Source organism: Sphaerodactylus townsendi, linkage group LG02 (genome assembly GCF_021028975.2).
Source record: "Sphaerodactylus townsendi isolate TG3544 linkage group LG02, MPM_Stown_v2.3, whole genome shotgun sequence".
Taxonomy (NCBI): Eukaryota; Metazoa; Chordata; class Lepidosauria; order Squamata; family Sphaerodactylidae; genus Sphaerodactylus; species Sphaerodactylus townsendi.
In genome coordinates, this window is record NC_059426.1 from 146,616,663 (window position 1) to 146,640,792 (window position 24,130).

At 41.5% G+C, this 24,130-nt stretch overlaps 1 protein-coding gene across 6 annotated transcripts in view; it reads right to left on the reverse strand.

Moving 5' to 3' along the window:
* CEP128 (centrosomal protein 128) overlaps window positions 1-24,130 on the reverse strand; it is a 233,784-nt gene that overhangs the window by 58,835 nt on the left and 150,819 nt on the right. For 5 of the 6 annotated variants that reach the window (XM_048486527.1, XM_048486525.1, XM_048486523.1 and 2 more), the window contains one exon: window positions 13,810-13,859. The exons of the other annotated variant lie outside the window; for it this stretch is intronic. In XM_048486527.1, the coding sequence (XP_048342484.1) occupies window positions 13,810-13,859 (50 nt within the window). The remainder of the gene's footprint in view (window positions 1-13,809; window positions 13,860-24,130) is intronic. 6 annotated transcript variants of the gene reach the window in all.

A 24,130-nucleotide genomic window follows, 5' to 3' on the forward strand; every position in this document is an offset into this window, starting at 1 on the left:
TCCTAAAATTGTAAATAATAGTATAAGCCACTCATTGCCTTAGAAATGTAAGAGACTATATAAAGAATTACATGTAATGTAAGAGGCTACACCGAGAAATATCTAAGATGTGAATATCTATGACACAACAATAACAGACACCTTCATCCTTCACTGTCTCACAGCATACTAGGATCTGGGAGACCCAGGTTTGACTCCTCACTAAGGCTGTTTCCGCACGGGCGGAATACAGCGTCCCAGGGACACTAAAAACAGCGTCCCTGGGGAGGGGTTCGCATGGCTGCCGCTGCTGCATCACAGCAGTGGCGGCCTCGCAACCCCCGAGCGGCGCAAAGCTGCTGTTTCTGAACCTCGCTCCCTGAGCGAGGTTTTTCAGAAACAGCGGCTTCTAACCGCTACCGTGCGAATGGCAGCAGCTGGAAGGCGCCATTCCCCCCTTTCTCAAACGCCTTACTGTCCCTCCGAAGCATCGCCCAGGCCAGGGGACACATCCCCCGCTCTGCGACTCCAGAGCTGCCGCACAAGGCAGGGGGGCGTGTCCACTAGCCTGGGCGACATGCCAGAAGGTCAGAGGGACGGTAAGGCGTTTGGGGGATGATGCAGCCTCCGCGCAGGTTGCGCCGTCTTCCCCGCCCCTACTGGGACTGTCCGTGCGAATGGTCCCGGGGGGGGGGTGCATCGGCGTCGTTTACGCCAACACCCCCCCCCCCCGCAGTTTGGCCATGCGGAAACAGCCCAAGACAGGGATGCTTGCTGGTGACCCTGGGCCAGTCACACTCACTCAGCCAACCCTAACTCACAAGAGTTTTGGGATGATAAAATAGAAGACAGGAGAATGATGTAAGTTGGTTTGGTCCCCCACTGGGGAAAGGCAGTATATAAACAAAGCAAATTAATATACTCTGAACAGGTTTCGATTCTGAGTCTCTCAGCTCTATCTGAGTCTGAACAGGACACCTAGACATGGCAGATTTTCACTCGTGGACTCAGTAAAGAAGCAACATTTGCTACTTAGTGGACCTCTGCAAACATTACATTCACACTAATTGGGAGCCCACCAACCATGCGTGCTATCACCTAAAGGGCAATTAACACGTATGTATTCCTTTATTAGTTACAGTGGGAGCAGCAGTGGCGTAGTGGCTAAGAGCAGTGGCTAAGAGCAGGTGCACTCTTATCTGGAGGAACCGGGTTTGATTCCCAGCTCTGCCGCTTGAGCTGTGGAGGCTTATCTGGGGAATTCAGATTAGCCTGTGCACTCCCACACACACCAGCTGGGTGACCTTGGGCTAGTCACAGCTTTTTGGAGCTCTCTCAGCCCCACCTACCTCACAGGGTGTTTTTTTGTGAGGGGGAAGGGCAAGGAGATTGTAAGCCAATTTGAGTCTCCTACAGGAGAGAAAGGGGGGATATAAATCCAAACCCTTCTCTTCTTCTTCTTCTGTGTGCCCCTACAGATGAGAAGTGAGCATTTGCACAAGGCATCTATGGCTACAGACCATGGAGAAAGGTGAGTCAAAGAAGCTGGCACATGATGATGCTGGTGGCTGGGTTGGCTGGAAATGTCATAAAACCTCCAAACGTCTTTGTCGGTTTCCTCTGCTTCTAAAGTAGAGGCAGTGCCTAGAAGACAGTGTTAATGTGCTGGATCAAACAATAGAGCTGGCCTGACCTGCCCGGTGGTCATCAGATAGTGACCAAAATGTCACCTGTGCCTTCTATTCAGTTTGAGGTTCAGGGCAAGTATGTAGTCTCCATCTGGTGCTACTGTTTGTTTTTAACTAGCCAGATGACTACGAGCAGGACTGCAGGGCAACATCTGCTATTCAGCATCTGGTATTCAGAGGTCTCCTGAGACTTCAGTATAGAGGTTTCAGTTTGTTAGTATGCAGAGGCTTTCACAGCAGAGATGGGGAGGAGCAGGGAAAAGCAGCTCTGGAGGAAGGTGATGGAACAGTGCTAAGATGCAGTGAAAGAAGCTTAGTGGTGGAACACACACACACACACACGATATCACTGCCACTTTTTGGAAACATCAGCTACTGCTGGAGGCAAGAAAAAACCCATCTCAAATCATACACCTTTGCATGAAGTAATTGTGGCACAGTGCTCCCAGAACAGACGCCAGGGAACGCTTAAAGTTTCTGGAGAACAAAAAAAAAATAATGTGGACACTTTAAAACAGCCAGTCGGTAACACCAGGTATTAAAATGAAAGATTCCTCTTTCCACACAAAATGAAAGCAGGAGGTTTGGGAAATGAAGGAGGGAGCTTCGGCTCCCTCTGCTGGTCTATTCCTGCACTGGCTCAGAAAAGGTCAACAGAGAGCATTCAAAGAGCTGTGTTGCTTTCTGAAACAAAACACTATTTCTTAAAAAATAAAACGGAGCACAAAAAAATAAATTCAGATTGCTTTGCTTTTGAAAACACACCAACAGCTTCATTACACAATATGTTCATATCCTGCAGGTCAATATAAACATTCTCAACTAGACATAACATAATCATTCTTTCTTTTCCAAAGCTGGCACAAGACTGAACTTTCTGGAGCAAATGTTATCAGCACAAATGTCCCGCCAAATTCTTTGTACACTAGAACACCTGGTACATAATATGGCTGAACATGGTGTGCAGATTTTCTTTCTGGACAGGGAAGCTTAGATCCAATTACCCATTCACAGAAGGCATGAGAAATCTTCTCACATCTCTCCTTTTTCTGGTAGCTCCTTTCAGCCCTCACACAGAATAGTTGGATGATGAAGTGAGAAGGGACAAGGGCATGAAATCAAATCCTCACATCAGCAGAAGAGGCGAAGTTCACCTGCTTGCCCCTCCTTACTCTGAATCCCTAAGCCCTCACTGCTATTTCTCCACATGAGACCTAGGATCCTGGGAGTTTAACTGAAGGAGTCAGAAGAGGGATGCAGGAATGGAAAGCCATGAAAGAAAGAAAAAACCTCTGAATCACATGCACAACATAGTCTGACATAGGCCACTGTCTAAAGTTTCTCTCATATGCACACCAGTAGCCTCTCAAGAACCTGACAACTAGTAGCAGCTCTGGATGGCAAGCTGGATGCCTAAAGCAGTTCCTTGCAAAGATAACACTATCTCTATGTAAGCAATGCTTACACTGATGAGGTTCAAGTCCTTGCAGCCATAATGGAAGATGCCTCAAATAAATAGTTTGCCATGTGGAACAACCTCCACATGCTGCCACACTGCAAGACGCATATGAGACTAGTTCTGGATGAACTAGAAACCTGGAGTCATGTATGCATAGATGGTTAAATTCAGATTCAATCCCCACCCCCAGAATTACACCTTTGAGTTTGCAACCAACCTGATTTGATGACACACAACTCCAAATCACTAAGGCTCCCCAGAATGTATATTCACTTCCTGGCAACAGCATACAAATCCTTCTGTCCCTCAGCCCCTATTCAACCACAAGGAAGCTGTTACACCCAGGTTACGGGCAAAAACAACACTCACATAATGTAATCTATATTGAACTAGCCTAGCGCAAAAAGTGCAAACAATTGTAATGCTTCAATTAACATACAAAGAACAAAACATCTCACTGTCATACACATATACGAAGCTCAGAAAACACACAAATGGAAATAAATGCTGCAAAAGTGTCTCTGAATGTGCCACAAACATTTGAATCCAGTCCAAAAGGCACTAAAGGAGACTGTTGTGACAAGGAATCCTTGGAAATGATGGGGTCTCTGGTAACTGCCCGTTTCATGAGTACAGTGGAACCTTGGTTTTCATTGCCTTTGGTTTTCATCGGTTTCCATCGATTTTTTCAGTGAAAAATTCGTCTCTGTTTTCATCGATTTGACTCGGTTTTCATTGATTTGCAGTAAGGTGCAGGGGTTTGTGGAGAAAAATCACCTGGGCAAAGCTGTTGCAGACCGTCTCTGCAACTTGTTTAATGATAATGTCTTGCCCCATTTCAGACAAATCTTAAAGAGGCGTCAGAAACAGACCTCTTTGGACAGCTTTCTGGTGCAACATTGGTCCACTGGCTCTGAAGTTGGTCCTAGTGTTATTGTTTGTTACTGTTTTCACCATTAAACACTATGTTTATTCACCAAAAAATGTGTTTTTGGTATGTTTTTTGGAGTGCCTAGAACGGATTAATTGGATTTACATTGATTCCTATATGGAAAAGTTTGCCTTGGTTTTTCATAGGGTTTCAGGTTTTTTTTCTACTCGATCTCTTTCGGACGGATTACCAATGAAAACCGAGGTTCCACTGTATTGCTTTGTTAAAAGAATTATTCTGCAGTGGCAGCTCACAAGTCCTGTATTTATTACATAAAAGACAGTATATCTATATATGCATTAACCATCTCTTAAAATTCTATATTATAAGTTGATAACAATTGACTGTAAAACTGTACAAATATGGTACATTTATAATAAATAATTGTTTTAAAAGGTTCAGTAAAAATTCAAAGTGCTAATGTGCATAAAATACAGAATAAATAACAATTCTATAACTTTCATTAATTGTGAAAACACCCCACCCAATTCTGTTTAACCGGGTTCAGTTTCACATTTTTTGTTGTTTATTCTGAAGAGTTATCTGGCTCTACCAGTACTCAGATATATACTAATTTACAATCACGACCTTGCTGCCTAAAGATAATTACAATTGGGGAACAGCTGGTAATTCAGTCCATTAACCAGCTAACATGCAGTCTTTCTATTTCTGGTTCAGGTCCTGCAAACACATATGCTATGGTTACAGAGAATCACCTGAACTTTCTTATTCCATCGATACAGTCTAATAAAATTATTTTAAATAAAGCTTGAAAGGTCTAGTTCATTATTCAAGCCATATAGTTTGTAACTTCTAAATTTAAAAATTAGTTTGGCTTCCATCTGTAGCAATTGTCTCCTAATGTCAAGTTGCACATGAGATGTGTTTTTATAACTCCAAAATTTAAAATCATTTTCTAAGTGACCTTTATCTATAAAATGTTGAATTAAGTCGACTTAATTGTCCTGCTGGAAATTAATAAAACACTGGACATATTGCTCTAAATAGTATTAATCCCTTCTGCTTATCAATTTGGCGTTGCTGAATTATGGCTAAGTGGAGGCAGGCATCTAGCGATGTAAATAAGACCTTCAAAAACCAGGAGATAAACTGTGGGCTGCTGTCTGACAACAGATGCCAGTGGAGCCCATGCAGGCGATGTTGGCCATAGTGCATGAGCAGGTTACAAAGTGGGCCATCTTGTTAAGTGTATCAACCACAACCATAACGGTGGTGATTCCTCTTGAGGATGGTAACTTGGTCATAAAATCCATGGAGAAGACCATTAGTTGTAAGGTCTTGAATACCCAAAGTATCCAGTGGGCTTGGTCTTCTGGCACAGGTGAAGCATATCTGTCTACAACTTTCCTGGGGGAATGCAGAACTTGTTCTGAAACTTCACAAAGCTTTACATATCCTAAAAGTCTTTTGGGGCTTGCAAGAGGCTGGCTCGTAAGGCTCGAAGCGATGACTGTGCCTGCGGATTTTACCACTGAAGTACTCAAATCATATGGACACCGATCCCTTCTCAAGAGGCAGCAAAGTTCTCTGGCCAGAGTACTCTGTCTTATATGTTGTCTGGGGTCTGTCAGGTGTATTCAGGCTTCCAAGAAAGCATGTTGGCATTCTGATTAAGTGAGTTGAGGATATATATTATCTTGAAGTTGAAGTGGGAGAACAATGACCTTCAGATGTGGTGCTGGCTGAGATTCTGAGCATTCTGTATGTACTCCAGATGTTGGTGGTCTGTTCAAATTTGAATGGAGTATTGGGCCCCTTCAAGGTAATGGCACCATGTTTCAGAGGCCACTTTATTAGTTAGCAGTTTTCTTCCGGAAGATGTAGTTGAGTTCTCTGGGGCTGAGTTTCTAGAATGATAAGCACAGGGCCTCATTGGTGCGGGGGGGCGGGGGGGGGGAGCACTGCTGCAATACCACTCCCGTCACACTTAGAAGTGTCTGTTTCCACTATGAACAGCACCCTGGGATTAGACTATGCCCAAACAGGGTCAGTGGTAAACACGTGTTTTAATTACTGGAATGCCTGTTGAGCTTCAGTATTCCATGTAAAGGGTATTCATTCTCAAGGCAGTCAGGTCAGGGGTAAAGCCCACTGCAGAAATATTGGGGGAAAATACCTGTAATAATTTGGGAATCTCAAGAAATTCCTTCACTTTCCAGGAAGCACACCATTCCAAGACTGTATTTTGTGGATGCATGATGCCCCCCAGGAATTCCATCTCATCCAGGGTAGATTCTGAATACTGATGTTTAAAAAAACACATTTTCCCTCTACTGACAGAGAAGATGATTCGGAGAGGAAAACAGCTTGCAAAAGAGAAGCATGGCTTTCTTTCAAGTCTGCCTCTTACCCTGAACTGTGGGATCAAGCATTTTATATCATCGCAACAAACCAAAACAAACCTAGGTTTTAATTTTTATACAAACAATAACCTGCTTTTATTACCAGAGACATTCCACTCTTAATATATTGATGAATTCAACTAACTCTGAGGATTTGCTTTTGGTTAATGCTTTAAGTACAATCCAAGTCCACTGGTAAACTTCCACATTTTCACAGGCACATAAATTATTCTCAGAGCATCCCATTTGCAGGTATTTATTTTGCAATAAATTTGAGTTTAAAATTAAGTTGCACATTTTCCAGTAAAGCAAAGCTATAAACTTAATGATCACTGAAACTTAAGCTAAAATTGTGTTTTACTAGGTTCTCTGTTCTGCAGATATCCTACAGTGTAGTAAATTGAGAACTGCTAGCATAATTGGCTGAAGACCCTACTTACCCTTTAGCAGCCTGGTGAGCCCTAAAAGATTACAGCTCAAAGCTAATTCTGTCTTATCTACGGTCACTGAAAGGGGAGATTAAGAAGACCCGTTAGGGTATTCTGTCAACCTCCAAGACAATACAATGTTGTTCTCTTTCTGTAGGACACTTGGATGAAAGACCATCTCGTCTCTGTAGAAGGTAGAAAAGGGGGATATACATCGGAGCACACTGAGCTCCCCGACCTTATGAAAAGATGCCATTGCAGCAAAAAGGCCACCTTGTAGGACAAAAAGGATAAGCCACATGTGGTAAGAGGTTCAAAGAGTGTATATCTAAAAGCAAATAAAAAGAATGTCAGGCTCCACTAGGAGACAGGAGGAGGAACACGGAGATACAAATTGAATAAACCTTTCATAAATGTTTTCAAGACTTGGGCAGAAAAAATAAGAGGTACCATTAACTGAGTTGAGAAAACACAAGATGGCTGACAAATGTGTATTAACAGAGGTCAGGGCCAATCCACTATCTTTTAAATGTAACAGTCAAATAAATTGTTCAGAGGGCCAATCTCAGGGTGTATCCCACAAGTGGATGCCCAGCGGTCAAACCTAGACCATTTAGAGGTGTAGGTCTGCCTACTAGGAAGGACACCTGGAAGAGAAAAGAATCTGGGAAACTGTACTAAACCAATCTATTTGCCCTCTACTAGCCATGGTGTCAGATTCAAAGACCGTACATTGTGGTGGTGGTTGAGGGGACCTATGTGTACTAGGTTCTCTGCCTCTGGTAAGGGGGGGATAAGCATCTTTGGAGAGAGACCTCAGAGTCAGAAACCACACCCACTTTGACCAGAAGGGGCAGTTAGGATGCAGTGGGAATTATCCACTCGCTTTCCCAACATCAGATCCTCTGAAGATGCCAGCCACAGATGCAGGCGAAACGTCAGGAGAGAATGTTGCTAGAACACGGCCATACAGCCCGGAAACCACACAGCACCCAAATATCTGCTCTTTGTTTGGCTAGAATCCTGCCCAGAATGGGTAAGAAAGCGTCCCCTGCAACTCCAGTTGGAAAGCATCCCTCAAAGACTCCATATTGGTTGCAGCTAGCAAACAGAAGTGAGGACACTTTGCATCAAGATGAGAAGTGACAAGGTAGGCTCCAGAGTTGAAAAACATGGGATAAGTAATGGTCCATAAGGCACCATTAGTGAGCAGAAGTAATGTCCCTGTTAAAGTAGTCTGCTATACAGTTTGTAATTCTGGCAATACGTATGACCTCAAGAGTTAAATAGTACTGGATGGCCCACTGCCATAAGTGAGCTGCTTCTGTAGACCATCTACTCCTTAATTAATGTTATTTCCTTCATTTAAGTCCCATCTTTCTCCCCAATAGCAGATTATATCATTCTCCTCTCCTTCAGTTCTTCCTTGTAACAACCCTGTGAGGCAGAGTTGGCTGAGAGTATATGACCAGTCCAAAGACAGTTTAATCACTATGCCACACTGGCTCTTAAGGAATTACAAGTATTTTTATACATTTTGTATTAATGATTTCTTCACAGAAATCATTATCACTGTCTCCTTAGAAACTTGAAAGCCACTCTTCTCCATATGCCAACAGTACATTTTTTATTACAAATGATACATGAGGGTTCCTTTTTTTTAATGTATATGTTCTAAACCAGTGGTTCTCAACCTGGGGGTCAGGACCCCTTTGGGGGTCGAATGACCCTTTCACAGGGGTCGCCTAAGATTTTCTGCATCAGTGTTCTCCATCTGTAAAATGGATAAATGTTAGGGTTGGGGGTCACCACAACATGAGGAACTGTATTAAAGGGTTGCGGCATTAGGAAGGTTGAGAACCACTGTTATAAACACAGGGCTCTCTTCAGAAATTCAGTAAATGCAGTATTTGTGGCTGTGCTGTGCGTGTGTTAAGTGCCATCAAGTCACTTCTGATTCATGGCAATAGTATGAATTGATGTCCTCCAAAAGGTCCCATCATTAACAGCCTTGCTCAGGTCTTGAAAACTAAGGGCTTGGCTTCCTTGAGTCAGTCAATCCATCTCATTTTGGGTCTTCCTCTTTTCCTGCTGCCTCCAGCCTTTCCTAGTATTATTGTCTTTTCCAGTGACTTCTCACAATATGACCAAAGTATGATAGCCTCTGTTTAGTCATTTTAGCTTCTCTAGGGACAGTTTAGGCTTGATTTGATCTAGAATCCACTTATTTCTCTTTTTGGTTGTCCATGGGGTATCCGTAACACTTTCCTCCAATGCATCTTTTCAAAGGAATCCACTTTTTCCCTGTCAGCTTTCTTCACTGTCCAACTTTCATTCCCATTCATAGTAATAGGATTTACTGTGGCATGAATTAATTTGATTAGGGGAGGCAGTGCAGTAAGCATGCCTGGGACAGAAGCCTATATAATACTTTAATAAAATCAACTACCTGACCACTACTTTGCTTCTGGCTTCTGGAAAAAAAGAAAAGCTATGTCTAGAAATGTCTGGGGCCAAAATGCAGAAAGGAAAAGGATCTCCAGGACAATATTTTATCAGACAGTATAGGCATCCTTCATGACTGAACCTCAGGAAGTCCTGAGTAATTCGGTCACAAATCTAAGGCCATTAATTTTCCTTGGCAAAATCACAACAAAACAAAACACAGGTCTTCTGTCTGAGAACAAACAGAAAACTGACATGATCTCAGGAGGCTGACAAAACAGACACGGGCCTTTAAAATCAGATGTCAGACCAGAAATTACAGACTCGGGGGCAATGACATTTTTAGTAGTACACATAGTTGTAAGAACACAAACCTTTCCACATCAAAACTGACTTAGTAAATGGCAAGAATAGAATTTATATGTGTCTAGACTTCAGCAAAATTTGTGATGACTCAAAATGAATTCTTACTGAGAAGCATAACAAATGACATAAGATGGTAACTTTTTGAATATGACATTGAATGTACAGGCTATTCACATATATAGAGCAAGCCCATGAATATATGAAGCTGCCTTACACTGAATCACACCGTTGCTCCATCAAGATGAGTACTGTCTACACAGGCTGGCAGTGGCTCTCCAAGGTCCCCTCAACTGGAGATACCAGTAATTTAACCCTGTGGACTTTGTGCATGGCAAGCAGATGCTCCACCAGTGAGCCACAGCCCCTCCTAAAGACCACATTAGTTATGCAGAAGCGTCGTGGTCTTAAAGATCCTCACCAATGGAAAAGGCAGTAAATTTATATTTGTGGATGATGCAAAACTGAGGGACTGCCAGTGCTTTACAGAACAGACTAAATATTCAGAACATATAAGAACTGGGTTAATGGAAACAAGATGACAGTCACTGAAGACGAATATAACTGCTGTGCTAAAGTTCAGACGTGAACATACAAGTGAGGCAATAGAATCCTGCTAAGTATTTGCATACTGTAATTCTGGCTTGGATAAGTCAACAAGTACAGAACCAAATGCATACAGGCCCAAACCATATGGAATACATCACAAAATCAAGGGGTACAGATCATACGGTCTGGGCTTGTGTGTCTAGGCAGCCATGTGAACTGGCAGCCATCAGGTGGGGCAGGCCAATGAGCACATTCTGACCATCATGATAAGGTAAACAGTGCCATCCGAATAAAAGAACTATTGTGTGTTCTTGTACAAGGTCAGGAAAAAGAAGAAGAAGAAGAAGAAGAAGAATAAGAAGAAGAAGAAGAAGAAGAGGAGGAGGAGGAGGAGGAGGAGGAGGAGGAGGAGGAGTTTGGATTTATATCCCCCCTTTCTCTCTCCCCTTTGACTCTCCTGTGCACTCCCCTTTGAGTCTCCTGTGCACTCCTGTGCACTAATCTGAATTCCCCAGATAAGCCTCCACAGCTCAGGCGGGAGAGCTGGGAATCAAACCCGGCTCCTCCAGATTAGATACATGAGCTCTTAACCTCCTACGCCACTGCTGCTCCTTCTGATTCAGCCATGAGTATGGATAAAAAAACTGAAAATCTGTAAATGCACGGGGAAGCATAGGTTGTATTACATTCAGTTGTCACAAACAATCTTGTTTATGATGAGAATAAGCCTTGAGAATGTGTGGATCCACCCAATCCATTCCCTCCCCCACTCCCATCCAAGTGCTTGGTTGAGAAATAGGAAACAGGTTCCAGACAAACTGTGATGCATCATGATGCCTGAAATGCAACAAAAAACAAACTTCAGAAACATTCTCTTGTTTACAAACCAGATTCTCAAACTACAATTTAATCATAATTTGTAGGCAAGAGAACACACCACATTTTATTATTCAACCTGACATAGACGTCACAACAACCCATGGTTTTCTGGGAACCAGAATGTTTTCAGTTTCCCAGCTGTGGACAAGAGGAGGAGGGATGAAGAGCAAAATGCATCAGCCTAAGAAATTTCAGAGGCTCAAGCTAATCTGAACACAACTATTGCCTCCAAGATTGAGGAACTAACTGTACTGGTTCTGTACTACATTCAGTTTTAGGCAGCACTGAGACAGGAGTAAATTAAGAGCTTACAGAGGTCAGCTATGATCCAAGGAGTGACTGTAAGGATGACAAATGGTCTAGGAGATGAATCATGAGAGTGAGATTTGTTTAGCCTAAACCAAAACAAATTTAGGGGAGAATGGTTGACTGAATTCAAATTTTTAAAGTGATCTCAAAAATAATGGCATAGGAAGGTTAACTGTGTGCTTCAAAATCATCATATTATAATGCCAACTATCCATATAAATATATTCCTAAAAACTCAAAAGTCTTCCATTAATTCTTGCTACAGCCCAGTAAGGTAACATAGAGAGTTGTATCAACCATCCCTGCATTAAAGATACAGTTTTTCTTTGTATTGTCGAAGGCTTTCACAGCCGGATTCAACTGGTTGTGGTGGGTTTTCTGGGCTGTGTGCCCATAGTCTGGTAGATCTACCAGACCCTAGCCACACAGCCCAGAAAACCCACCACAAACAGTTTTTCTTCATTCCTGTCTATTCCTGACATCCTTCCCACCTCTTGAAAGGTGATTTCCAGGGTCACAGGACCTATGTGGAGGAATAGACATCTGGGACTAGAGTATAGGGACTAGAGTATAGAGGAATAAGGAAGGGCTGCAACTCAGTGGCAGAGCATCTGCTTGGCACACACAAGGTCTCAGGTTCAATCCCCGGCATCTCTATGTTGTCATTGTTCCCTTTTTCCAAGTGTTTTTCACTAGAAGGTGTTGAGCCGATATGAGTTAGGGTGCATGTAGCCATCCGCACCAAGGATTCACTGCTACCATCCCTTGCTGTCTCAGAGCATCATCAGCACCCCAACCTATGATGAGTTGATATACAGTGAGGTTACCATGGCTATGCTCTCCGCACCTTAAGACTGGGACTTTTTGGGTGCATATTTCCTGTCTGCTGAGTGAGAACAGCAGTGTAGCGCCACAGATGCCTTTAGTTTACAACTGGGCCATAAAAGCAATTGTTTCTTTGCTTAGGATATTCTTAGCCTTCGTCAGAGTACCGACAGAGGGCTTAGGTTGAAAACTGATATCTGGTTTAAGGCTTGCTCAGTGCAGCTGAACTGTGTTCATGGTGGAGCTGAGATCTGAAGAATACCTGTCTCTCTTTCAGTCTCATAGGATGTTCTTCTCTTTCTCTGCACCACCACAGGCCTTTCTGACTGACTTTATTGCTTTTCCTGCCATATATAGCCCAGAAAAAAATCTAACGGGCAGTCAATATTATTTATATCCTCACACAGCAATTTCTTTTCTTCCTGCAGAAAAGTCAGTTATTAGTACCTGCCACATACCAATATATATCAACATGAAGTAAGCAATATAAAAATAGACTCTTCCAAAACAGCAACAGTAAATACAGCCTTGGTCAGTGGGGAGAGACCTCTTTTGCTGATAGGATGGATCTGCTGTCCATGGGTCATGGGAAGAAATGGTGTGACTTTCAATTGTGGCTACAGACTGTGAAGATCAGACGAATAGCAATTGCAAAAACCCCATAGAAAATGCTGCAAGCTGGTTATGTTGCCTGTATTATCTAATTATTGGCTGACAAACAGCAACCACCAGCCACCCAGATCTAACTGCTGAACTATCATTGTGAAACCACAGTTTGGTTCATGAAACAAACCACAGGCAATTCTGCATGGTCATGATGTGAAACTTACATATAATCTTCAGTGGTTAAAAGGAGGATCAAGGAGGTGTTTTATCAAGCCCAGTGATGGGCAACATCTCTTCAGGGTCCCATGCCAAAGGCCTTCTCACCCCTGCTTTCTCAAACTGTTCTAACCAGAGTAGTCAGGGATTGGAGCTTGGATCTAATTTATTAATTGATATCCCAACTTTTTTCTAGTTTGGAACTCAGATGCTTAAATAGCATTGACAGGCAGTCTCCTGTTCAGGCATCAAGAGTACCAGAATGGCTTTGCTTCAGTAGCCTGAGGCATTATAAAAACATTTACCTCTGCCTGTTGCTGCCACAGGAAACAAAGTATCAAGGCTGAGGGAAAACCAGACATTCAACCCAGTCCTCCTCTGTGCCTGTCGCCCTGAAACAACCTTTTGTGTGGGGGAAAGGAGTGAGACTTACTGGATCCATGTCATCTGAGAATGTTGATCCTGTTTTTAGTATGGTAGAATTGTCTCAGATCTCAGAATCTAAGCAGGATTGGTCCTGGTTAGTACTTGGATGGGAAAAACGCCAAGGAGGTCCAGGGCTATTATGCAGGGCAGGCAATGGCAAACTACCTCTGCTAATGTTTTACTTTAAAAACTTCATGGGGTCCCCATAGCCAGCTGTGACTTGATGGCACTTTCTACCACTATCAGTTTTTTTAAAAATTGTTTTACTGTAAACCACCTTGGGCCCAACAATCCTGCTCCTTATTATCAGGCTACTGCAGTCTAATGAATTAATAAAAAATACCTGCAGGGCACTTATTTCTTCCTCCTTCCGGAGAGTCTTCTCCAGTAGATCTATTTTTTTTAGAAAAAGAGAGGGGAAAAAATGAACATTTTAAGACAAAGACACATCCTCGACATTAGTTCCTGGATAAAGAAAGACTATGAGAAAGGTTTAAACTGGGTGTTAAGTTATGAAAGTTAAGTAGAGGTCATGAAAATATGCCTTATGAATATGATCGTTGTCAGTGACATAAACATTGCCAGACCAGAATTGGCTCCAAATGAAAGCAAACAGAAAATCAGATTCAGGATTGTACATAAAGGCAGTTTCAACTCAGAAACGGGCTAGAATTCAGTAAGGACTTAACATAAATCAAGTTTGGTATAACACACCGTTCTACCCTCCCCCCGCAATTGCTACAATGGTGAATGATGGCATTCAAATGTAAGCCAGATGTGCATTGGTTAAAATACCACTGTACAATTCACTGTAGCAATGGATTCCAAGCAAGATGTTTGGTGAGAAATTGCACCTGCCTCCTTCCTGCCACACAGATGTGGAATCCTAGCTGCCTATTGCATTTTTTTAAAGTCAGGGCAAGGCAGTGTTATGTTTTGACTGAGAGAGCTTTTTCCCATTGGTTATCTTAACAGCTGTGACAGCTTTGTGCTGATTTCTCCAGTCAATGCAACAAGGATGCAGTTCTCTGTAGGGTTGGCTGTGTTCTTTTTCTTACTCTTAAAGGGCCCATGTCCCCTTAAGACTAAGGTACAATGAGCCACCACCTGCAAACTGCTTCTTCCCTTGAGTTTAAAAAAAAGCATGACTGGGGCTGTCCTGGCTATTGGTTATGTAAATGGAAGTAGTGACCGGAGTGGCCACTGTAGGAACGGGAGGCAGAAAGAACAGATAAGTGAAAGAAATAGGAAGCCAACAGGAAACACTGCAAAAATATTTGTGCAGCTGATGCAAGCATCTCATTCTGGGGAGGGAAAAATCACAAGAGGTATAATTTTCTTTAAAATAACCAAAATTTAAGGCAGAAGTCTAAATATAGCTTGTGGAAACTTTCCTCCCAACTTAGGAGAGGAAAGGATAACTTGTCACATATTTAGATTACTTCTGTCCACTAATCTCAGAGGTCATGTGCAAGCACACATTTGAATCACACACACAAAAAAAATCATTCAACAACAGAAAGCTACTTAAACATTAACATCCCTGCCAGGTGTCAACCAAGAAGAGAAATTGAAGAGATGACCTAACAAGTGTAGTAGCAACACACTACAGGCTGTAGCAGTTTTAACTCTTAACTAGATATAATATGAGAGATCTATGAATATGGTTGCCAGATCTGCCCTGGCAACTGGCAGGAGATGTTATGAGGTGGGTCCAAGGGGCAGCAATCGATATCTGCGTGCAATGACACCACTTCCACTGTGATGCGGAAGCACTGGCATTGCACCAAGGGTAAGCTCTGGAGCCTTCCCCAAAACTCTATGGAAGTGGTGTAATTGTGCACAGACATCAACTGAACCCCCCCCCCCCCAATTTGGCAGGCCTGCTTCCAACCACTGAACAGCTGAGTATTAGTGGACGGTGGCAGGAATCACCAAGAAATGGCCTCTTGTCAGCGGACACCTGGGCAGCCCATCCATGACTGAGACCCCCTGTGTTTTGTTTGTAACTGAAAAGTAGCCAATTAGGATTGCTGATTTGATCAGAAGGAGAAGCAGCACTAAAGAAGGGAGGTTGAACTATTTTGTCCTTTGCTGCTTCTCTGATCTAAACCATTCCCGGAAGTGCTATAAGTCTGGGGTGTTTCTCCGGGGGAGGGGGGGGGGCAGGGCGGGAATACAGCATCTAATTATCTTCTAGGACAGTGTTTTCCAGAAGTACCATATTCAAATGTTCTACCTTTTCCATCAAAAAACATCACAAGCCTTGCTGAAGGTTCCCGAACACCTCATACAGTACACATTTGTACAATTCAGACAAACCTATTGGTTTACCTAAAACTCATTCAATTCCCCCCCCCCCCCACCAACTGGCAGTGCTGGGTAAGCTGAAGGAGCTTGTCTATCACATTAATTTTCTCATTGAGTAACCATGGATAAGTATCCAAGGAACCTAAGAAGAGGAAACTCCGGAATAAGCTTTCTGCAACTGAAAGATATTTAAAAAAATAAATGTCACTACAAATAAGGCAGGTGATTTCAGCAGGACTTTCACATCTCCTGCTTCACTATTCCTTAGAGGATCAAATTCTAATTCACAGAACAAGAAAGCAAAAAACTTTTATCTTTCTACGTCTTCCTTCCTCCACTAGGAACCATTTGTGATTGTTCCTCAGCACATGGTATGCCACTGCAAGATTACTTTGTGTTCTTTTAGTTAAAATCTTTGATGGTTCCTTCAAATATTACACAATCCCTACACAGAGAAGCATGTGCAGTGCACATGTAGATCATTACAATTGCAATCATACTTGGCATTTTACAGATATTTTTCTGAGTGCTTCAAGGCACAGATTACTCTTATAAACTTTACCACAAACCCTGAAAAAGGATTATTATTTTTATACTGAGGAAGGAGGGGTTGAGACTGAGATAGGGTGGGGTCGTGGGGTGATAGTAAAGCTGCGTTGGATGCAGAAGGTCCCAGGCTGAAAGCTTCATCAACTCTAGTAAAAAAGGATCAAGTAGTTTGTAATGGAAAAAAAACTTCTACCTGAGATCATGTAGAGTTGTGATAATCAGGCTAGACTGTTTTAGATAGACCAGCCTGCGACTTAATAAAAGATCACTTTATGTGTTCAATGCCATCTTGTGAATTCATGGATAAGTGAGATTTGTACAATACTTTCATTTATGTTTATTTCATTGTGTCAACACATACATGTGATTGGCTATGGTTTCATGGTACAGACCCACTGCATGCATATATATGTAGCAACACAAACTCCCTTGGGCGACTGTCACACATGGCAGGCTACAAACTTGTTACATGACAATGTCTTACGCAGGGTTGGTCCAAGCAGGAATTTTATCATGTCTGACGCAGTTCTAAGAGAAAGCTTTAGTCTTTTCATTGACAAATGTGGATAAGACCTTGGCCATTCAGAATTGCTTCCAATGTTATTCTTTTGACTAATGACATTTTCACACATGTCATATCTTTCTGTAAAACTATACCACATGTCCCTCAGTGTGAAGAGGAAGGTCCTAGAAAAGGAGACAAAGAAGGATTAATTGTGGCAGAGGAGTTGACAGCCCTTGCTGTGAAGCATAGTAGATGGGACTCCACTACATTCATGAAGATCAACGACCAAGGGTCCCATTGCAAGCACTGGTTGTGAGAGTTTGGTTGTACAAGAATTGGTTGGGGCATGTCTGGCTAGCCTTTGCTGCAGCAGTGGGAGGAGATGGCTTACAGCAAGGGTTAGGCAGGCAAGATGGGCAGGTGTCCACCCTGTGGCGGTGGTTACAGCTTCACGCAGGGTCTTAAAAGAGGCAGCACTGAGGAACCTGTGGGTAGGCTAGAGGAGGCAGTTGTCAAGGAAACCAACTGATTGACATAACATCCTGGTCCTTGAAACCCAGGACAAATCTTTGCAACAGGGGAGGCTGGAGTAAAGAAAGCTGTTAAAACTTTTGGGCCTCATATGTCTTCCTGGAGGGGATCTGCTCCACAAGAAATGGAGAATTACCAACTCCCCAGTATCCTGAGGGATATACATTTGCTCATATTAAGAATTTAATTTTCTGTTTTTTGCAAAGCTTTACAAAGATTGCCTCCTAAAACTTTGAATGCTTGTCCAATTTTGTTCAGTAATATGGAAATATGCAGTTTAGTAATTTAAAAAATATAACACCACTCTCCTATAATGGTCTACAGTCTATCTAATAACAGCAAGTCCATTAAAAGCCAGCATCCAATTTGGGGTCTATATGAAACACAGAGGTTTCCTTTCCCTTTGTTATGCAGATCCAAGTCAGTCCTACTTCTTTTGATTCCCAAACATTTATGTTTCTCTTGAATCATAAAACATACTTTAAGAATGCATAGCTGTGCCAGCACTCTGCCTTTGTAAATAAAACAGTCCCAATAAATTAATGAAGCTCTTTCCAATAGCCTCATGTACAATAGTGATTATATTTCTAATAGTCCCCGAACATAAACTGGATTTGATCCTTTATCCAAACACCTTTCAGTAGGAAACTGAAACATTTTTAAAAATAACCTGTCTTATAAGAGACTTGTCTTATTTGAGGAGTTCACCAATTTTCTTTAAAAAGTTAGTCTGCTACCCAAAGGCAAGAGCAATCTGAATGCTAACAGATATAAATGCAACTCCTTTATTGGCTATAGATTGCATAAATTGCTAGATCCTTCTCGTCAATATGCTGAACATCTGAATTCTTAATTTTCAACAATCTGCAGGAGTATGCAACTCAGATCAAGAGACTATAATCTGGTCACAGGATAGTTTGAAGTAGCAAAGTCTTTGAGACAAGGCATAACACCCAGCTCCATGGCTACTTAGAAGTTCTATTTATTATTTATATACCATTTTTCTGCCCAATGTGGGCTTGAAGTGACTTGCAATATTGTTCCCCTCCACCAATTCATCCTCACAACAGCAAACCTTACTGTACCAATTCAGTCCGACGTATAAGGCAACTTGGAAATTCATCCACTTTAAAAGTACTGGCTACTACCAGTGAACAATATAGAAAAGCCCTGACTTGCATACAGAAAAACCCACATCTGTGTATGGAATACCATAACAAATGCCCTGCTGCAGCTACAGGTCTGATGAAAGCATTTCTACTTTCATTCAACACATAGAGTAAATGGTTAAAAGGTATTTCTATGTCTGAGTCAGCTTAGCCAAGAATTAGCCATCGCTATCAAACACAAGGTAGTATTTCTGTGTATCCATCTGCAGAGAAAGACAACTTTAAGTGTGGTTTAGTTCATCCTCCAAACCAGATTAAGATTTAGAGAAGCAGGATGAATCAGTAAGGAGTTGAAAAGGACAGCCACTGAACAGGAACTTAAAGCATTTGTCAGCACATTCTCCTATTTTATTATCCCAATAAAAAAGCAAGCACTATGATAATAAACCCCTATTTAAGCTGGAGCTATTCAAAACAATCACATGTGCTTCAGCTGACCTTTTTTTATTTTTAAATTCACCCAAAATCAACAACAAATGCAAAAGTCTATGTGGAAAATACAGGATCATATTTTACACAATCTTTCAATATGTACAAAATGGCCCATCGTCTAGCAGTCAGGCTTGGGTTATGGCTGTTAACTCCCGAGTATAATTAAAGACACCTCACAGCTTCTCATCTTGGTCTGCTGCCATCAACCAGAGCTCAACAGAATAAGTTAAATGTTAGCCCACCTTGGCATCAATCTTCTCCGGATCAGAAATCACAGCAGGAAACTTGTGGGTTAGAATAAGGAGAAAAAAAACATTCTCGGAGAATAGATACTCTCTGTGGTTTGTCTCAGACACTGAAACAACATGACAGTCAGCAGACAAATTCCCAAATGCTAAATCAATGAGGTTTTCAGAGTCCACTGTATGTCTTGATTATGTGGGAAGCTTACTGTACAGGTCACTGAGAGTGGCTTTTGTTTCTTCTTTTTCAGTTATGTTTTTCTGTGAAACTTACTATTCATGAACAGAGTCAGATTAAAAATCTTATACGAATGGATTCCTTTATGTGCTGGATATGAGACATAGATAGGAGCTGCCTGTACTTTCATTAATATGCTCCTTTCTGTGATCTGAACTGATGAAGAAGCAGATCAATTTGGTATACATAAACCTCTCTGCTGAGGCTGCTAAAAAGGGTGCCAATTGTGATATCGTACTTTGTGATGTGGAACAGCTGCTCACGAGGACCTGAATGGAAAATACCTATTCATTTTGGAAGGGGTGCTGAGCAAGCATTAGTTGTTAAAAGACCTGGAATGAATTTGAAACTCGTTCAAAATTCTGCAGATAAATTCCTACACTCTAGCAGCAGCTAATCTGGTGCATGCATTTTTAACCCTCTTCTTTGTACTGAATGAGGAATTATTTTCATTATGCTGTACAAGTTAGTTCTATTTATCCCGTCAGTGTGCAAACTCAGACATTTGGGTGCTTAGGAGATATATCTTCAAAGAGAGTGACTCTTCCCATTATTAATCCAGCTGCAGAAGCCCCATATAAACACAACTTTTTTTTAAAAAAGCCATATTTTGTTCTTTGAATGCAGCAATTTCTCCATTGACATCAGCAAGGATAGCACTATGGATCCCAAAAAGTGTAATGATGTGCAAGAGTGGATACATGTGAAACATTCTGAGGAATCAGAAAATTACGAAATACTGTATTTTACCTACCAGGAATATGACTTTTAAAAATCCTTTTGTGGCTTTATAAAAATGGAGGTGGGTCACCTTCCATTCGGGTAATTAACTCAACTGCATGGTGAGGTGCTTCCACTGCAACCCAGCTGACAGGCTGGGACATGTTCTGCATCTCTCCAGTCAGGACTTCTGGTCCAACCATCAGCTAGATCACTCTGCAGCCCTGCAGCCCAGCTTATCTGGAGCCCAGCCTCTCTCTGACAGAGCACCTGCAGAGGCAGGTGAAGGGGAGTCTATTTTTAACAGATTCCTTAAGACTGTTTCCAGCCCCAGGACCAAACAGCTGAGGGCCATTGCTCTCTGCCCCTGGTACCTTCAGGCTAGTACAAGGTGACACTGAGGTCAGTATATACATGGAAACTAAATTATTGGCCAGGCAACATCCAAGACACCTCAGATGAAATTCAGATACATCACCACTTAAGAGTTTGTGCATAGCGTCCTGGCAATGTGTGAAATTCTCTGTTGATGCTGTCAGTTTTGTTATCTTTTGCTAAGTTTTCATGTATTGAGATTTCTGAACACCTTCAAGTAAAATCACATTAGCCGCATCATCAACAATACTAAAAACTTCAACTTTCTGAAAATAAGACAATGAGATTTAGAGCCCATAACAAGTAAAAAAAACAAAGAACAGGCATTCTCCTTTTGATCTAATGAAGCAGCAGGCCACAGGAACAAAAAGGCAAAGGGAGGTTTCAACTTTGATACATAAAGGTCATCACATTTGCACTGACATGTGTTCAAAGTCAGCTCTCAACACGCGTTAACAATGATGGAAGAACTTCGGAGAACATAGTAGCTTTGTGTATGCCAGAGGCTAAAAATGGCCACAGAGGAAATAGCAGAAGAAAGAAAAAAGAAATCTTCTTGAAGTCCCTTTATGACTTTTCTTTCAGGCTGGAATAGGTTGCAGGTATCCCAACATAACCCCATGCTGTCATCAGTTCACAGAATAATTTATCCTTGGTAGCACTTGACATTTTGGGTCAGCAAATATGACCTGTTCTCAATCCATTTTAATGTGTTTTAATACAGTTTTAATAATCTATAGGACAATTATTGAGCATATACAGACCCATAAGCCAACCCCTCTGTTCCATTTGTCAAATATAGTGGATTCTTGTTGCCAGACTTTCTGTGCAGGTGAAAAAAATTAGCCTCTCAGAGCTTGAATTCCACATAGTTGCTGTTTTGGGCTCTAGTCTAAAGATGTGCTAGTGTGAAAGGCGGTCAAAGCAATGAGAATCACTGAAAATCTAGTGTACACCAAGGGTTAGCAAAAGGTGGATGGTCTTAAATTCAATCAAAAACCTAGCAGGAAAGCAGTTTTGTGTCAGCACTTGAATTCTAGAAAAAAATTTTGAGACCACGACCATTGAATCCATTTTTCCTGGAATACATAACCTCAGAGGTGTGACGTTTCTTTCCATAGAGGTTGGTGGACATGACAGCGTTACAACGGAAAAGGTATCATTTGCAGATAAGCTTATTTGTTATGCTCTATTAATGTCTTCAGATGCATATTCAATAATGTTTATTTATGAAAATATCCATCCCCTGAGTGAGACAACTAATGCATTTGTAATTCCAGAAGAAAAATGTCTGGTCATTTAGTTAGGGGCTATGATTTAGTGACACAGTATCTGCATTCCAAGCAGTAGGTCTCAGGCTCAATTCCTGGCATTTCCAGCCAAAAAGATTACGTAGTAGGAAGGGTAAACCCTCCTGAACTGCTGCCAGTGTTAACACTAACCTTGATAGAGCAAGGGTCTGACTTATTAGCCCTGTTTACATGTTACAGTGAACACACATACATTGTATTTGTACATGTGTACATCTGTTTTATAAGGAAGGGTCAAAGTCTGCTTACTTCATGACTGAAATGGGGGACCACTGCCTGAATAAACTGGAGGGGGGGAGGGATCATCACATGTGGTGACTATAACATGAGAATAGCTCAATGCACATGAGAAAACAATCAAGTGTACATTGTACAAAACCATGACCTAAATAGTCCATGCTAGCCCTATTTCATCAACCCTAAGAAGCCAAATGAGGTTGACCTTGGTTAGTACTTGACAGCACTTTCCACCACTGCACTGTACATAGATTGAACTTGTGTTCACTATAACTTGTGAACAGAGCTAGTAAAAGGCAGCTTCTGGCCAACAATGTCAACTTTAGTGATATATTAGTCCAGTTTGGGGATTCAGTCTTCAGAATAATTTGGTGGCAAAATGAGTGTGAAGTTGGTCAAAGTAACTGAATTCTGGGAATTGTTGAAAAACTAGTGTACACTGAGGAAAGTAAAAAGTAACTGAAAGTAAAAAAAGAAACTGAACAAAACTGAATTCTGGGATGTGTTGAAAAACGAATGTACACTGAGGAACTAGTGTACACTGAGGTGGATTGTCTGTACAGTCTGTGTTGAGATACCTACAACCTCAACAGCACAAAAAGGGTTCAGAATGAAAGTGCTGGAATTTGCTTCAAACAAATGTAAATGAAAGAGTACTTGGCATACATATAAACCATTAGGCGCATGTGTCGTCAATGAGTTTTACGAGCGTTGTTGGAAGAACAAATGATTCTTAGAACTGTATGCTTCTCTGATGTACAAAAGACAAGAAGTGAGAGTTCCAGTCGAAGTATGCAGAACTGGAATACCCAAATGTTCAGTTTGTTATAAATCAGGCCACAGAATCATGAGACTGGCTTTAAAATCTGGAGACTGAAACCAAATTTCAGGAATATTTTATATGCGTGTTTTTTTTTTAAAAATTGTACTCTTGGCATAAAAGTAAAGCATATTCTCAAGGTTTCCTCTGAAAAGTGGTAGATTTAGACCAGTCTGTTGATATTAGCCATATTGGTATATATAATTCAATAGATGAGAGACCTTTCATTTATCCATGAACTCCTCAAGCCTTACCCCATCCCCAGACACTACACATTTCTTGTCCACACCAGCAAGAGACTACCAAAAAGGGACCACATTAGCCATACTAACAAAATCCAGCATCAACATATATGATGAGGCCTGCCATTTGATTGCATTTGGAACCACTACAGTCACACAGACAACTTCCCTATGTGAATGAATTTCTCTCACTTCCTTTTCCAACACTTTGTGAAATATCTGAAGCCGCTCAGTGACAACACACAAGCAGCAACAATCGCTCATAACACAATTGGGTAGGGTTGGTTCAGAGACTCTGAGCCAGACACATGACTTAAAACAGCTGTCACAATGTTATAAAAGCTTATGAATAAATGCAAGGATTACTTTCGCTCTGGTGTTAATCCCTTTGTTATTAATGAGAATTAAAAATTCACTTTTCATTTTAACGTTAAGAATTAAAAACAGGCGACTATTATAGAATGGGGGAAATAACTAATAAAGCGAAACAATTTTCAGTGTGTGTGACTGTAAGATACAGTCGGGAGAAACTCCACAGCTAATGTTTTCTTTGGAGTTCTATTCAGATGGCTAATGGTTTTCATAGTCAATCTCACAGGTCGTTGCTTTCTTTAATTAGTGGCTTTTGCTAAAACATAAAAAGCCTCAAGTAATTTTTAATACTGATTGCAGCTGCCTGCTCCATTAATAAATTGTTGTATTAACACTGCCTACCTTGCACTATCTTTAAAGGTTGCTTTGGCTCTCTTTCATAGATTTTAATTAACTTTCCATCCCCCCCCTGCCCCGCCCCCCCGCTTGTCATTGTCAGCCCTGACAGTGCTGGGGAATGAAACAGTTCATTTTATTATCTCCTATGCCAGCAGCACTCCCACCAATGCAGAGAAATAATATTGAAACAGACTCACTGGTAGTTGGGACCATTGCCATAGAGACTGAGCTCCTTCTTCAGTTCCACCTGAAAATCCCAGAAGTTTAATAATA